The 14,818-nt window shown below is 43.3% G+C and overlaps 1 protein-coding gene across 1 annotated transcript in view; it reads left to right on the forward strand.

Annotated features, from left to right (window-relative positions):
• Positions 1 to 670: 670 nt before the first annotated feature.
• The window catches only part of Gtf2f2 (general transcription factor IIF subunit 2), a 134,793-nt gene continuing 120,645 nt past the window's right edge, over positions 671 to 14,818 (forward strand). The window contains exons 1-2 of the mRNA XM_028878311.2: positions 671 to 929; positions 4,597 to 4,670. Of these exons, the coding sequence (XP_028734144.1) occupies positions 864 to 929; positions 4,597 to 4,670 (140 nt within the window). The 5' untranslated portion in view covers positions 671 to 863. The remainder of the gene's footprint in view (positions 930 to 4,596; positions 4,671 to 14,818) is intronic.

A 14,818-nucleotide genomic window follows, 5' to 3' on the forward strand; every position in this document is an offset into this window, starting at 1 on the left:
AGCACATGCCTTTAATCCTAGCATTCCAGAGGCAGAAATCCATGTGTTCAAGGATACAGCCAGGCATGGTGACTCTGGCCTTTAATCCCAGAAAGCGAACCTTTAATCCCAGGGAGTGGTGGTAGAAAGCAGAAAGGTATATAAGGCGTGAGGACCAGAAACTAGAAGCATTTGGCTGGTTAAGAATTTGGCTGGTTAAGCTTTTAGGTTTTGAGCAGCACAGTTCAGCTGAAAGTCATTCGGATATGAGGACACAGAAGCTTCCTGGCAGAGGAAACAGGACCAACTGACAAGTTGGCCAGGTGAGGTTAGCTGTGGCTTGTTCTGTCTCTCTGATCATCCAGTGTTCACCCCAATACCTGGCTCCAGGTTTGATTTTATTAATAAGAACTGTTAAGACTCCTGTAACAGTAAATACACACAGCTTTTGTCTATCTAAACCGTAGCTTCTCTGTGCTTTTCCTTCAGTTATTCAGGGCTTGTCTTTCAAGGCACTGCTCGGGGTTTGGCTCTTTGTTTCCCCTCACTTTTCATCACTGGGAACCACAGCCAGAAGTCACGCCCACTTAAGAAGTTGCTAAAGCCGGAGATTTGTCCCAGAAGTCACGCCCACCTGAGAAGTTGCCGAAGCTGGAGATTTGTCCCTCGCGGCGTGCCGTCCGGACGTTGCCGTGCGCAGGCGCAGTTCCTGGCCCGGCGGCGTGCTCTTCTCCCCAAGTTCCTGGTATCCCGGCTGGTGAGGGCGAGCGACGCCGGCTTTTCGCGGTTTTCCCTGCTCCAGCGGCTGCCTCCGGTCTGTGACTCTCTGTCCTTCAGCTCGGAGCCGCTGCCCGTGCGCGCACGCCGCCGCACGCGACAGACTCATGGCGGAGCGCGGGGAACTCGATCTGACGGGCGCCAAACAGAACACCGGCGTGTGGCTGGTCAAGGTGAGACGCCAGCCCCGCGGGGCGCTTCCGCCCGCCCCGGCCCGGCCCCCCAAAGTTCTGCGTCCACCCGCCCCGGGCCAGCCCTGTTCTGAGGAGCCGGTGGCTGTCGCGTCCGTGTGCAGGTTAGAGAAGTTACTTTAGGGACGCGGGGCGTCTTTGGATTCCATCCGCCCGGCATGGAGCTCCCCTTACCCCCTAGACCCGGCCTTCCCGGGGGTCCTGCCCTGATGTCCGCCAGGGAGCCGTGCATTTTACCCCAGGCCGGACTTTCGGTGAAGTTGACTTTAGTCACGGATCTGTATAAATTAGTGGAGTAGATGTGCGGTACAGTTTTCGGGACCACAGAGTGGAATTGGCAACAGTGTACTTTTTTTTTTAAAGTGGAAACTGGATCTCACTCGCGATGTAGCCAGGTCGGCCTGGAACTCACAGATCTGCCTGCTTCTTGCTCCCGAGGGTTGGGATTAAAGGCGTGTGCCACCGCCGCCCGGCGGACTTAGTGTTTTTAAAAGAGCGAGTTTAGGTCTCATGAAACTAAACATCAGTAAATATTTTTTTTTTTTTTTTTTTTTTTTAATGGTCATGGCAGGCTTTGTTCGCCGTAGTGGGCATCACTTATTTGGGTTACCTTTGCACACGGTGAGGGCGTACTCTTTGGGGAATTGCATTTTAAAAAGCCATTTTTAAATGGAGTCGTGAAAGTTTCCCAAAGTCACAGGAACTTTTGGTTTATGAATGCTTTATCTTTATAACGAATGTCAGTGTTTCAGTTACATGGCTGAGTTCTCACTAAGTCAGAGTGTTCCTTTCTGTCCACTTTTCTGAAACCACTCATCATTTGCCAGCACCTCAGACTGTGCTAAATTCTTCCCAGCACCTAACACAGTTTGTGGTGATCGCTGTACCTGTTACCACTGTTGATCGGCACCCCCACCGTCCGGAATGTCACAATGAATGGAAGAGCTCTCACTCTCCAGCCTGCACTTTCTGTTTTATGTCACAGCTGTGTAGACAGGACTTGGAAACTTGGAGCAAATGGGCTTTTCTGTCTTCAACTGTTGGTTAAAATGGAGATCTCCCTGGCACACAGAAGGGAAGTGATCGCAGCAGTGTTGGGACTTGAGATATGCCTTTGTGTTTGGAGTATGGCAAATACTCATTAAATGTTTGCCTTGCAGGGTTTGGGCGGGTGTACAGTAGTGTGACAGTGGGAACAGAAATGTCAGTTTGAAAATGCATGCAACATTGTGAGTCCTGGAAAGTGAACAGGAGACCCTCGAGCAAAGGGTGGAATAAGTAAAGGTTAAGGTCAGTATTTGAGATTGTCATTCATGAAATGAAAAACGGGGTCCTGCGGTTTTAGTTTAAGGTAGGGTTGCAGAACTATCAGAACAATAGTAAAGTTTGGTCTCCTGCAGAATGACTTAGAGGAAATGGTATCTGGAGTCAGAAACAAGATGTTCTTGCAGGGTCATAAGTATGTGGTGATGAAGCCTGAAGAATTAGGGAAATTTGTTCTGTAAAAGTTACAAGAATTTTGGTGGCAGACACCTCTCTCTTCCTGTCACCTTCCTCTGTAAATGGTGCCTGCTGTTTGTTAGAGGAGGTGGGAATCATCCTTTGGGCATTGGATGTCCTTCATTCAGCTGCCACCAAGCTCAGCCTTTACTTTTTCACAGACAAGGAAGGACTTGGGCAGCGATATCTAAAACATAAAAAAAATCACAAAGGCTGTATGTCAGAGAAACACAAACTCTAATGGGTGGGAGTTAGTCTTGTCGGTTTCATTGGATTAAGAGCCTGAGAGATTAGTGGTTTCGTTGGATCAAGAGCCTGAGAAATTATTGAGACACACCTCCGGGTGTGTTTGTGGTGCTGTTTCTGGAGACAAGTAGGTCATGAGGGCTGTGATCTAATTAATGGATTAATTACTCCTTTGGTGGATTCATAATATAGCTTCCCTGGGAACTGGTGAAATGTGGTGTCATGGGGGCCTAGTTGGAAGAAGTAGATGCTGGCAGTGTGTTCTTAGGGGCTGGGTCTTGTCCTGGCCCTTTCTGTATCCTCTGTATCTTGGTCATCATGGTGTAAGCTGCAGTGCTCTCCCTTGCTTTTCCCACCAAGATAGACAGTGTAAAAATAACTTTTTTTTTTCTCTCAAGACAGGGTTTCTCTGTGTAGTTTTGGTGCCTGTCCTGGATCTTACCTGTAGCCCAGGCTGGCCTTGAACTCACAGAGATCTGCCTGGCTCTACCTCCCGAGTGCTGGGATTAAAGGCGTGCGCCACCACCGCCCGAGCAAGAATAACTCTTAAATTGTTTCTCTTATGTATTTGGTCACAGTAACCAAAAATCTGATTAATACAGATAACACAGCAAAGGCTTGTAAGGAACAGGAGAAAAGAGAACCTATTTCTTCTTCCTTCCTTTCCTCCTTTTATCCTTTCCTCCCTTCACCTCTCCCTCCCTCTCTTCCCTTTCTACCTGGGACTCACTGTGTAGCCCAAGGTGGCCGTAAACCCATGGTAATCCTCTTGCCTCAGTGTGAGCTAGAACACCTGTGCTTCTTGTATATTTGTTATAAAGCAAAGATGCTACTGTGGTGGTGCACACCTTTAATCCAAGACCTTGCGAGGTCAGCCTTGTTTACATAGTGAGTTCCAGGCTAGTCAGGAACATAGTAAAACCCAGAGGCCAGAAGAGGGCATTAGATCCCCTGGTACTACCGTTGTAGATTGCCGTGTAGGTGCTGGGAATTGAACCCAGGGCCTTGGAAGGGGAACCAGTGCTTTTAACACTGAGTCTTCTCTCCAGTCCCTATCAAACTTCAGTAGCAGAAACATTAAGAATCCACGCAGTTTTTGAGATACACTGTACACAGTCTGACCTGGCTTTGTTGCTGAATTGTACCACTAGCCCTAGTGAATCACTAGTCAGTTTTCACATCTGTAGACTAGGGAGAGTGCATGTGCGTTTGGAGAGTGAGAGAGTGATGGGTGTAGAATTTCTAGTGTGGTGACTGACAGAGTTGTCTTCCCGCCTTCATCGTTTCCAGCCTTAGGCATATTATCTGGCACATATTTGTAGTTCAGTAAGTTAATGTGATGAACTTACACAGAATTGAATAAACACAATCAGTCTTTGTTTTTTAACTTTAACTGTAGTCAATGTACTGTCCCCTATAATCAAATCTTGCTAGACTTTTCCCCCATCCAGCCCTGACGCCTATATCTTAATTGTGCATTCCTTAGTGTTCATGATAGTATTCCAAGATTACTGTGAGAAATAATGATGACAACTGATACTCATTGAGTATTTTGCTCCACACAGCATATGATGCTTCATACTATATTTGTTGTCTTCCTGTTGCTTCTTATACAAGATAACCTTAAAGATATGTGCTGATTTCATGGAGAAAAGAGACAAGTTATATATTAGAGAATTAATGTGTTATTCCATTTTTTCTTAGAATCTAACTGTTGGTGACTTTTGTGTCTGGTTTTAGACACAGTATCTGTATGGTTGAGAGCATAGTCCCTGGCACATAGACTCTGGAGATGGTTTGGCCTTGAATCCTAGCTTTATCATTTACTAATTGTATAACCTCGGGGGAGTAGATGAGCCCTGGGTACTCATGATCATCTGTAAAATGTTTTGCTTCATTTTAGGTCCCTAAATACTTGTCCCAGCAATGGGCTAAAGCTCCTGGAAGAGGTGAAGTTGGGAAGCTGAGGATTGCGAAGTAAGTTATTTATATATGTACATAGTGAATATACTATAACAGTTTAAAAGCTTTTGTTATTTATATATGTACATAGTGAATATACTATAACAGTTTAAAAGCTTTTGTTTTTGAAAATGTTTATAATTGCTTTTGAATGTGAGTATATTCTTAGAGACTTTATTTAGAGGGTGAGAGTTACTGGGCATATTAAAGTGGGACGTGAGATAGTTATATATTCTGTGAGGAGGTGAGCTTGTATGTGTGTGATAGTGTGAATGTAAAGTTAAATTTATTGGTGAAACTTGCAGTGAAGGAGCAGATGACGCCATCTCCCCAGCTCTCCTTCTGTTCATAGTGTGCAGAGGTGTGCTCGAGTTAGCCATACCTAGAAAGTACTTTTGATGGGAGGACTTTGCTACTGATATCGTGCCTGGCTGTAGGGCTCTAGAAGGAGATAGAGAGCATCTAGTAAGCACTGTCACAGAGAAGCCTCCAAAGCTGAGTTGGTGTCACCTGAGGCTTTGTGTTCATTTTTTCCATTCATTCATATTTGTCACCCCTCTTCTATAAGGTAGTTGAATCCAGGTCCTCCATGTTAGAAAACATTTTATCATCCCCAGCCCTGTTCATCCTCCCTCCCTCCCTTCCTCCCTCCCTCCCTCCCTCCCTCCCTCCCTCTCTCTCTCCCTCTCTCCCTCCCTCCCTCCCTTTCCTTCCTTCTTTCCATCCATCCATCCATCCAGCTTGTTTTTTTTTAAAGACAGGGTTTCTCTGTGTAGCCCTGGATGTCCTACAGCTTGCTCTGTAGACTGGGCTGGCCCTGAACTCAGAAATCCACCTGCCTTTGCCTCCTGAGTGCTGGGATAAAAGGCATGCACCACTGTGCCTGACCTCATCCATTCATTAAATAAATATTATTTTATAAACATGTGCCTTTTGCCTGTATGTATGTCTGTGCACTGTATTCTTGCCTGGTGCTTGAAGAGGCCAGAAGAGGGCATCTGATCCCTTAGAACCGGAGTTACAGTCAGTTAGTTGTAAACTACATGAGGATGCTGGAAATTGAATACTGTTCCTCTGGAAGAGTAGCCAGTGCTCTTGACTGCTAAACCATCTCCAGCCACTCATCCATTCACTTTTAATCCAACTCCAGTGAGAGTCCCATGCCTACCTCACTAAAACAGCTCTCATCTGTTACTAATGTCCCAGTCTTTGTCGGTTGGCTTTTGTTTCATAGCAGAACTTTTACAAATTTTATTTGTTCACAATTCTCTGGATTTGTTCTGGCTAGGTCTAACCCGCCAGTCCTCTCTGATTGGACTGGCCATGTTAATATCAGGTGGCTTGGTATCAGCTGAGCAGTGGCCATCTGTTTCACCTCCAGCATGTTCTTTCATGCGGTGGTGAGAGTTCCCAGTAGCAAAAGGAAAGAGGGTCTACAGTACAAGCAGTTTGCAAGCCTGAGCTTGTGTCTGTTTGCTAAAGCCCCGTTGGCCAAAACCAAACTCAAGGGTCTGCAGCAGAGTCCGACACCAAAGAGTTTATTGCTGTGAAAACTTTTATTCCACATCAACATTCCCAACTAACTCTTCTGACTCAAGTGGCAGCTATCTTGATTGCCCCTCATCAGAATTTGACATGGTTGATCACTTTTCTTAAAACTATTATCCAGGGCGGCGGTGGTACACGCCTTTAATCCCAGCACTTGGAGGCAGAGCCAGGCAGATCTCTGAGCTTGAGGCCAGCCTGGTCTACAGAGCAAGATCCAGGACAGGGACCAAAACTATACAGAGAAACCCTGTCTCTAACCCCCTCCCCCCAAAAGCTGTTACCCATCACAGCAGGACAGCACTCTGCAGCCCCTTCCTTCATTATCTTCTCCTTCTTCAGATCTTTGCTAGGTTCTCCCGCCCCCATCTCAGTCCATAGTTTACATGACCCCTCTTCTTAGTCATCAGTTCTTCTCTTTTCTTTAAAGTGGTCTCGTCTCTTCTCCTAGCTTTAGATGCAAATGTTTTTTTAAATGTATAGCTCAAGTCTAGCCCTCCCCCAAACTCTAGGCTGGTGACTGGCCATTTCTTCAGTATTCCCACGTGGGTGTCTCAAGTGCATCTCAGGTTTAGTAATTGCTGCCTGCTTCTGTCAGAAGTGGCTTCCTCTAGTGGCCCCACGACTTGTTCCCACACCCTTTTAGGTCCCCATTGACCACACACATAAAACAGCACACTGTTCCTTCTGCCTCCTCCCTCCTTTTTTCTTGTGTCTGTTCTTTCTTGTAGTTGATTTTTTCATTTACTGCTCTTCTCATCTTACCTGATGTGTATTTGTATGGTATCTTCTCTGTTGTACTATACGTGCTACAAGGTCAGGACTTCTTTTTTTTTCTTGGTAATTACCATATTTCTGGTGTTTAGAACAGTGCTTGGCATGGGACACACTGAACTGAGTTTTGTTGAATCAGTCAGTGAAAACTTCTAAAACAAGTTTAGTAAAAATAGCTGTTTTATTCTGTATTTCTTTATACAGTAGTTCCAAAACTGACAGCTAGTAAACAAGAGTGAACATTTTAGAGCTGAAATTTTTCTGCTTGCTCTACTGAAGTATGAAGTTTATGTCCCCTACTCCCTAAGTACCCAGTATCTGTGAGAATTCAACTTTTCATGGGCCATTTTAAAGCTTCCTCAGAAAGACACATCCGTCTGGGGTTAGATTTGTTAGCTTTTTTCTGGGTTTGCTCTTTGTTATGACTTGTCTTGAAGAAACTTAATACTTCTTTGTCTTTCTCATTTTGTCTCTTAGTTCCTTGTGTGTGCCTGTACACATGTGTATTTGCATGTTTGTGTGTTCAGGTGACTGTGTGTGTGTGTGTGTGTGTGTAGGCCAGAGGTCAAGCTCAGGTGTTTCCCAGGAGCTGTCTACCTTGGTTTGGTTTTGTATTGAGGCAGGGTTGTTACCTATGGTTAGGTCTCACCAGTTATGCTAGGCTGGCTGACCAGAGAGCCCCAGGTACCCATCCACCCATGACTCCCCAGCAAGCCACCACGCCTGGCTTTTTATCTAGTTGCTGGGGTCAGGTACTCATGCTTTGGTGACAGGCACTTTACTTACTGGGCTATCACCCAGTCCCAAGTTCCTCCTATTATAAAAAAATATATTGATTGAAAGCAGGTCAGAGTTGTAAAGCTAGGTAGGAACAGGCAACATCATCTCTTTTTCTCGGGCAGTGATCATGTCTGATAATTTTTAAATTATATCATTACCCCCCTTCCAGGCTGGCCTCGAACTCACAGAGATCTGCCTGTCTCTGCCTCTCGAGTGCTGGAATTAAAGGCATGCACCACCACCATCTGGCTAAAAAATTTTTTGAGATTAAATTATATCATTACCCCCCTTCCATTACCCAAGCCCTCCCATGTACCCCACCCTTTCTGATTCATTACCTCTTTTTCTTTAATTGTTGCAGAGAGAGAGAGAGAGAGAGAGAGAGAGAGAGAGAGAGAGAGTGTGTGTGTGTGTGTGTGTGTGTGTGTGTAAAATTCCTAAATATGCACATACAACTTACTTAGTTCATACTTGTTTGTATGTTTTCAGGGCTGACCTTTTGGTTTTAGATAACCAGTTGGTGTGCTCTTCCCTGGGCCAACTATTTTCCTCATCTCAGCATTCCTTCATTGCCTGTTAGTTCTTTTTTAGGGTAGTGACTTTATGAGAGTTCTCTTGTCTATGATAGCATGTCTATTGGTGCTGTCCTTCGTTGTGGAAGGAGTATAAGAGCCAGAGGAACAGAGAGTTTGCTCTGAAATTGTGTCTTCTAGAAATGCCAGAAGGACTTAATAATTTTTTATGTTAGGTTTTACTGAAATGGGAGCCCATACCAAGATGAAAGCTGAGACATGTGTGTCATTGAAGAAAGTCAAGGCAAAGGCAAAAGGCTTCATTTATACACTGAACCCCTTGTCATGTGCTGTGTGTGACTTCACTAGACTCAGGGCCTGGCTTCTCCTCCTGAGTAGTTGTACATAGTTGTTGGGAATTACTCTTCTAAGCATTAGTGTCCTTGTTTGTGAAGTGTGAATATTAATATTAATGCCTCCAACCTACAGGACAGTGTTTATAAGACAGCAGAAGCTTAGCGTTTGTTAAATGGCTTTGTAAACTCAGATGTGACCTTACCGTGAACATTACATTCCTGTAAACCTGCACAAAGACCATGCCTATTAGAGGAATGTCAGATCTCTCTTGGTGTGAGAAACTGAGACTGAATGAGCTTGAGGGAAGTCATGCAGACCCCAAGTACTGAAGTGAGAAGTTAAAGAGGTTGTTCAGAGGAGCAGTGATGGTGTGCTTCCGTCTTCATTGATGTAAGCGCCAGGGCTTGCTTACTGAGCCAGGATTACCCAATTAGGGTGAAGGGGATGTCATTCAGGCGGGGTCAGGGTTCTCAGCAAGACTGAGGCTGAGACAAGTTTATGTCAAGCGGTCAGACTTTGTATACACGTATCAATACAAAATATAATGGTGGTTGCCAGAATACAGTGATGGCTGCAAGCTAGATGTGGTACACAAGATTAATGTCTAAGACTAATTGTTCAGCCAAGCTTCCACTCTTGAGGGTCGAACGACCCCTTCACAGGGTCCCCTAAGACTATCAGAAAACACATTCATATTACAGTTCATAACAGTAGCAAAATTACAGTTATGAAGGAACAATGAAAATAATTTTATGGTTGGGGTCATCACAACATAAGGTATTGTATTAAAGGGTTGCAGCATTAGGAACGTTGAGAACCCCTGTTCTATATGCTCTACTTCTAGGGAATGCAAGGATACACAGGTGGCTTGAATCCTTCACTGCCTGAGGGAGTGCCTCAGTTTCTTAGGAACTGAAAGGCACACAGTGTCCCAGGAGCCAGGGACTCTTACTTAAAAAACCTGTGACACTTGGCTGGGCAGTGGTGGGGCATGCCTTTAATCCCAGCACTCGGAAGGCAGAGCCAGGCGGATCTCTGTGAGTTTGAGGCCAGCCTGGGCTACCAAGTGAGTTCCAGGAAAGGCGCAAAGCTACACAGAGAAACCCTGTCTCAAAAAAACAAAAAACAAAAAACAAACAAAAAAAAAACCCAAAAAACAAACAAACAAACAAAAACCCTGTTGACATATGCCTCTCAGGGTAGCTAGATCAGGCCAACTCTGATTGCCTGCACATTGGTAGGAAATTTCAAGCTCCCTTTCCCTTTATTTTAAATCAAATGGCTTACATAGTTGCATCTAGTATTCATAGGTGACCATACTTACATAGGTGGCCATACTTACAGGTTTGCTTGGCTCAGTCCCAGTTGATAGGTTGAAGTGTCCAGTTTCATTCCCCTGAGTATCCCAGTTTTGACAATAAACAATAGTTACCTAAATGTTATTGTATATGTGTTGTGCATTACCAGACCTAGTTTTTTTATTTATAAAATGGTATTGTTGACCCTTGACCACCCAAAATCCCATAGAAATACTGTGTATATGTGTTTTCTTATATAAGGAATACATTCCTTTAAAAAATTTTTTTTTCATCACCTTTATACAAACTAAAAAGTCATCTGTATTTCCTATTCACTCCTTGGAGGTGGTGACAGTTTGGTGTGTAAGCCTCTAAATTGCATCCTGATTATTTTGGATGTGTAACATATGGATGTAGTTTTAAAGCATCTTTGTTTATTCCACTGAATTCTCAGACTCCTTTAGGCTCAGTGTTGCTAATTTCAGAACATAGCACAGAATTCTGGTTGTGTTCTCGTTGTCATTCACTGTTGTATGGGGGCTTAGGCTTTAGTTTATAGATTGCTCCGTTTTCCTTTATCTCTTCCTAGGGTGCATGGCTAACCCCTGTCCCTTGGGTCTTTTTAGAAGGAAAATCCTTAGTAGAAGAGACTTGAAATTAATCAATTACAGTGAAGAAAAAGTAAACATGCCAGAATTTCCTTAGAAAACATGTGATCTTGTGGTTGTGAGGAGTAGTTTCTATGACACTGTACAATATAAAGAGCAGATAATGTGTGTGTGTGTATCTGTCTATCCAAAATGATACAGTCTTGCCTTCCAGAAAATCCAACCTCTTTAATAATAGCATGTCCATAATAAATACTTCCCTGAGATTGTGGAGAGATGCTTGAAAACAGCTTGTCCCTATTAGGTCTTTGGCTGCATCTCCTGTGTGTCTTGTTCACACTCCTAATTGACTGAGTTTTCACTGCTTTTGCTGAAGTGCTAAGTCACTATTGGTAAATGTAGACCGGGTGAGGAATGGCTTAGCAGTACCTGTGACAGAATTAACAGGATTTATGGCTGTAAACTGAAGTATCTATTAATAGATGTTTGTTTAGAATGAAGTGCAGTAATGGCCTCCTCGCTCTTCTTTTTGCCAGTTAGCTCATAGTGCAGGCATATGTTCTATTCTTAATGTTGCTCTTAGAAGTGAGCTCAGAGAGAAGTGGATGGGATCAAGGAATGATGAGAGTTTTTCAGTCAATGCCTTATGAAGAGCATGGGACATTTGAAGGATTTAGGACTGTAGAGAGAATTAGGGTACACTACAGGTAAACTGCTTTTCAAATATTTTTGTGACTAAAGGATACATGATCAGTTATTGATTTTTTAAGAGGAAAAGTAGCCAGTTTATAGTTGTCTATGTGTATGTGTTGTGAAGGGGGTGTTGTATTGAGTTTAAAAAAGAATTGAAGGGTTTAGAAAGTCAGTGTGGTACACTAATTAGGTGTATGGACCCAGAAGTCAGGTTAGAGGTTCAATCCTGACCGCCCAACTAGCTGTGTATTTTGAGATAAATTATTTACCCTCTGTTTTCTCATCTGTTAAAAGGGCATATATTAATACCTCATGTTGACTGTATGTGTATAAAGTATTTAGTTGGTAAGTCATAGCACACATCACATACAGTAGGCACCATGAGGTATAGGTGGACTTCCCTCCCTATACCATATCTCCCAAGGTCAAGGAGAGTACGCTGCACAGCATAGGCCAGAAGCTAGGAAGATCTGCACAGTGTGCTGGTTCATTCCTGCACAGGGCTGTGGGGTGGAGAGGCAGAGAGGCAGAGGGGAGGAAAGAAATATGCAGCTGGGGAAGCAGCTCTCCTCCCACTTGGTTCCCATTTAATGCCTGCGAAACTGAGAGCCTGGCTGTGAGTGTGACCCCTGAGAGTAATACCCTATTTAGACATTTGGAAATTTGGCCATTTATGTAAATCAGTTTATGAGATGTCCTGAGCCTCTGTACTTGATTATTTTGTGGCTTTGGGCATCCAACATGTATCACACCTGAATTTCTACTGCTTTAGCTTCTTCAATTCACATTACCATCCTGCCTTAGAGCACTTTAGTTTTCTGTGTTTGGTTTGTGCTGCATTTTACCTTCAATCTTGAGTACCATTTCATTTGATTGATTGATTGAGTGAGTGAGTGAGTGAGTGAGTGAGTGAGTCTTTTTCAGAGGCACTAGATTTCTAGTTATTGCTTAATTGATTTAACATCCTATGTCATTTGGGGCCCATCAATAATAAGTCTGCAAATAAGAAATCAATGAGACCGGGCGGTGGTGGCGCACGCCTTTAATCCCAGCACTCGGGAGGCAGAGGCAGGTAGATCTTTGTGAGTTTGAGGCCAGCCTGGGCTACAGGTAAGATCTAGGACAGGCACCAAAACTACACAGAGAAACCCTGTCTCGAAAAACCAAAAAAAAGAAAAGAAAAGAAAGAAAAAGAAAAAAGAAATCAATGAAATAAAACTGAATGAATCCATAACAAGTTTACACTGCTGACAAGCATTTATATTAGTACAAACTGTTTGAAAGACAATCTATATGTGTATCTATACATCTAGCAATTTATACAGTACACACATTATACAGTATTGCTGCTCACAACAAAATGGAGTTGGAAACCACTATTCCCTGGTAGGTACTTTACAACTTGGGCATTATTAGTTCTGGTTCCTGTCGCAGACACAGACAAAGGTGGCATAGGCACACACAGAAAGACAGAGACAGACACTGACTCAGCCAAGCATTGCAATGATGAGAGTGAAAGATGGATAATAAAATACTCTTTCCTTGATCCCAGTCTCATCCACTTCTAGGAATTTACCCCATGGACCAAGTTAGTGATACAAAAGTTGATAAGCAAGAATAAGTTTCATTTCTTATGAAATCCATTAAGCAGGGATTACTTAAATATGCTGGGCACAGTTTTTAATTATTGGATGCTTTTCTTTTAAAACAGTCTTAAGGTTGGGACTGTAGCTCAGTTGGTAGAATGTTTGCCTAGCATGTACACATCCCTGATTCAGTCACCAGCACTGGATGTGGTGGTACATGCCTGTAATTCTAGCACTCATGAGGGAGAGGCCAGATCAGAAGTTCAGGCTTATTCTCAGCTATGTAGTGAATTCATGGCCAGCCTGGGCTACATAGGACTGTCTCAAGTTTTTCTTAAGCTACAGGACAGTTAGAAGAATTCTGAAAAGTACTTTTCCCTTGAACCATTTAAGACCACAGTGCTGAAATATCCCTGGTCACTCTGAGCTACTCTTAATGTATCTTCCCTACAAAGATGTCCTCTGTGTAGTCACATAGGCCTCCACACCAGCAGGTTAACGTCCAGTAGTACTACCTTCGTGCTTAGACTTCATTCAGGTTTTCCAGTCATCTCAGTATTATTTTATAACACAATGATCCATCCAGTTTAGAATCTTAGATTGCTTTGTCCTTCACTCAATCTAGAGCACCCTGAACTCTTTCCTGGGTCTTTCTAATGTGTAAGCTTTGATATTGCAGTTATTTTACTGGATGTGCATCTGTCTGATGGTTCTTTATGGTGATTAGATTTGAACCATGTATCTTTGGCAAGAGTATATAACAAAATACAGCCGAGCATTTTCTGACATTCTAGAAGGATTTGCATGCTTGCATTTGTCCTGTTTCATGTGGTAATAACTCGACCACTTGATCACAGATTGTCTTTCTACTTTCTTGATTCTAAAGTTACCTTTTACTTTTTTGTAGTAACATATCCTGTGTGGTAGTACTGTCTAAATTATCTGTACTTCATCAAATTTTTAGTTGATTCATTTATTTCAGTATGAACTTCAGATTCTGGTTTGTTCACTGAATCCCAGTTTGCTGCTCGTATCCTTTGTTCTGATGTGCCTTCTCACCCTGTGTTGGCGTGTTTCCCTCAGTGGGCTCCATTTGCTCTGCTCACAGGGATACGTCCTCACTCTATTAGGTTTCCTCCAGGGAGATGCCTCCCTGCACTGCTAGGAGTGTAGCATTGTCTTTCAGGTGCCTTCCTGTCTAGATGTCTGTACTTGTGCACCCAAGTGCAGCCAAACCGTTCCTTTATGAAGAAGCCCTTCTTTACCTGCCCCTGCTTTGACAGCCTGTGCGCCATCTTCACTCCTTTTAGACTGTGGCTTTACTAGCCTGCCTACCTCATAGAGATCTCATTGGTATTACCTAATGGCGTTTGAGCTTAATTGTTCAGGCAGCAGAAACCCTTCAGTGTAGTTGATGATTTCATATTATTTGGTTGGTTTTCTTAACTAGGAAGAGAAGTTTATCATCTGTCAGTGATAATAAGATCTGTGGCTTTTTGGTGTCAGATCCAAGAAATACTTAAAATTTGAAGGACAAAGACATGCTTTTTGTCTTTTTGTCTTTGTTTGTTTGTTAAAGCGAGAGGAGTGAGTGGATCGTGAAGAAGTGCTGTGGGTGTTGAGAAGTGGCTTGGAGTAGTGAATGAGGAAGTACAGAGCATTTTGATAGACTCTGATGGATGGGCCGGATGTTTACCTCATTGCTTTCTGGAGATACTGTTTAGAAAACTAGTTGGTGTTGACCATTTTGGCCACAGATCATTAGACAGAAGAAATGTGATAGTTTTAATGTGGAACAATAAAGTCTTGTGTACTTCATACACTGACACACACCAAGGCAAAAGTATATGCATCCACCTTTTTAAAAGGTTACAGTTTTTCAAAGACAAGCTTTGTTTCCTATGAAGTTAACCTGTCAGAGCTCATTAATCTGTCCTCATTCCAGCTAAGTTGCTGCTGTGATTATGTAAAAAGGAAGTTACCCTCCCCTCCTGTGTTCCCTAATTGCTT

Source organism: Peromyscus leucopus, chromosome 9, assembly GCF_004664715.2.
Source record: "Peromyscus leucopus breed LL Stock chromosome 9, UCI_PerLeu_2.1, whole genome shotgun sequence".
NCBI classification, from domain to species: domain Eukaryota; kingdom Metazoa; phylum Chordata; class Mammalia; order Rodentia; family Cricetidae; genus Peromyscus; species Peromyscus leucopus.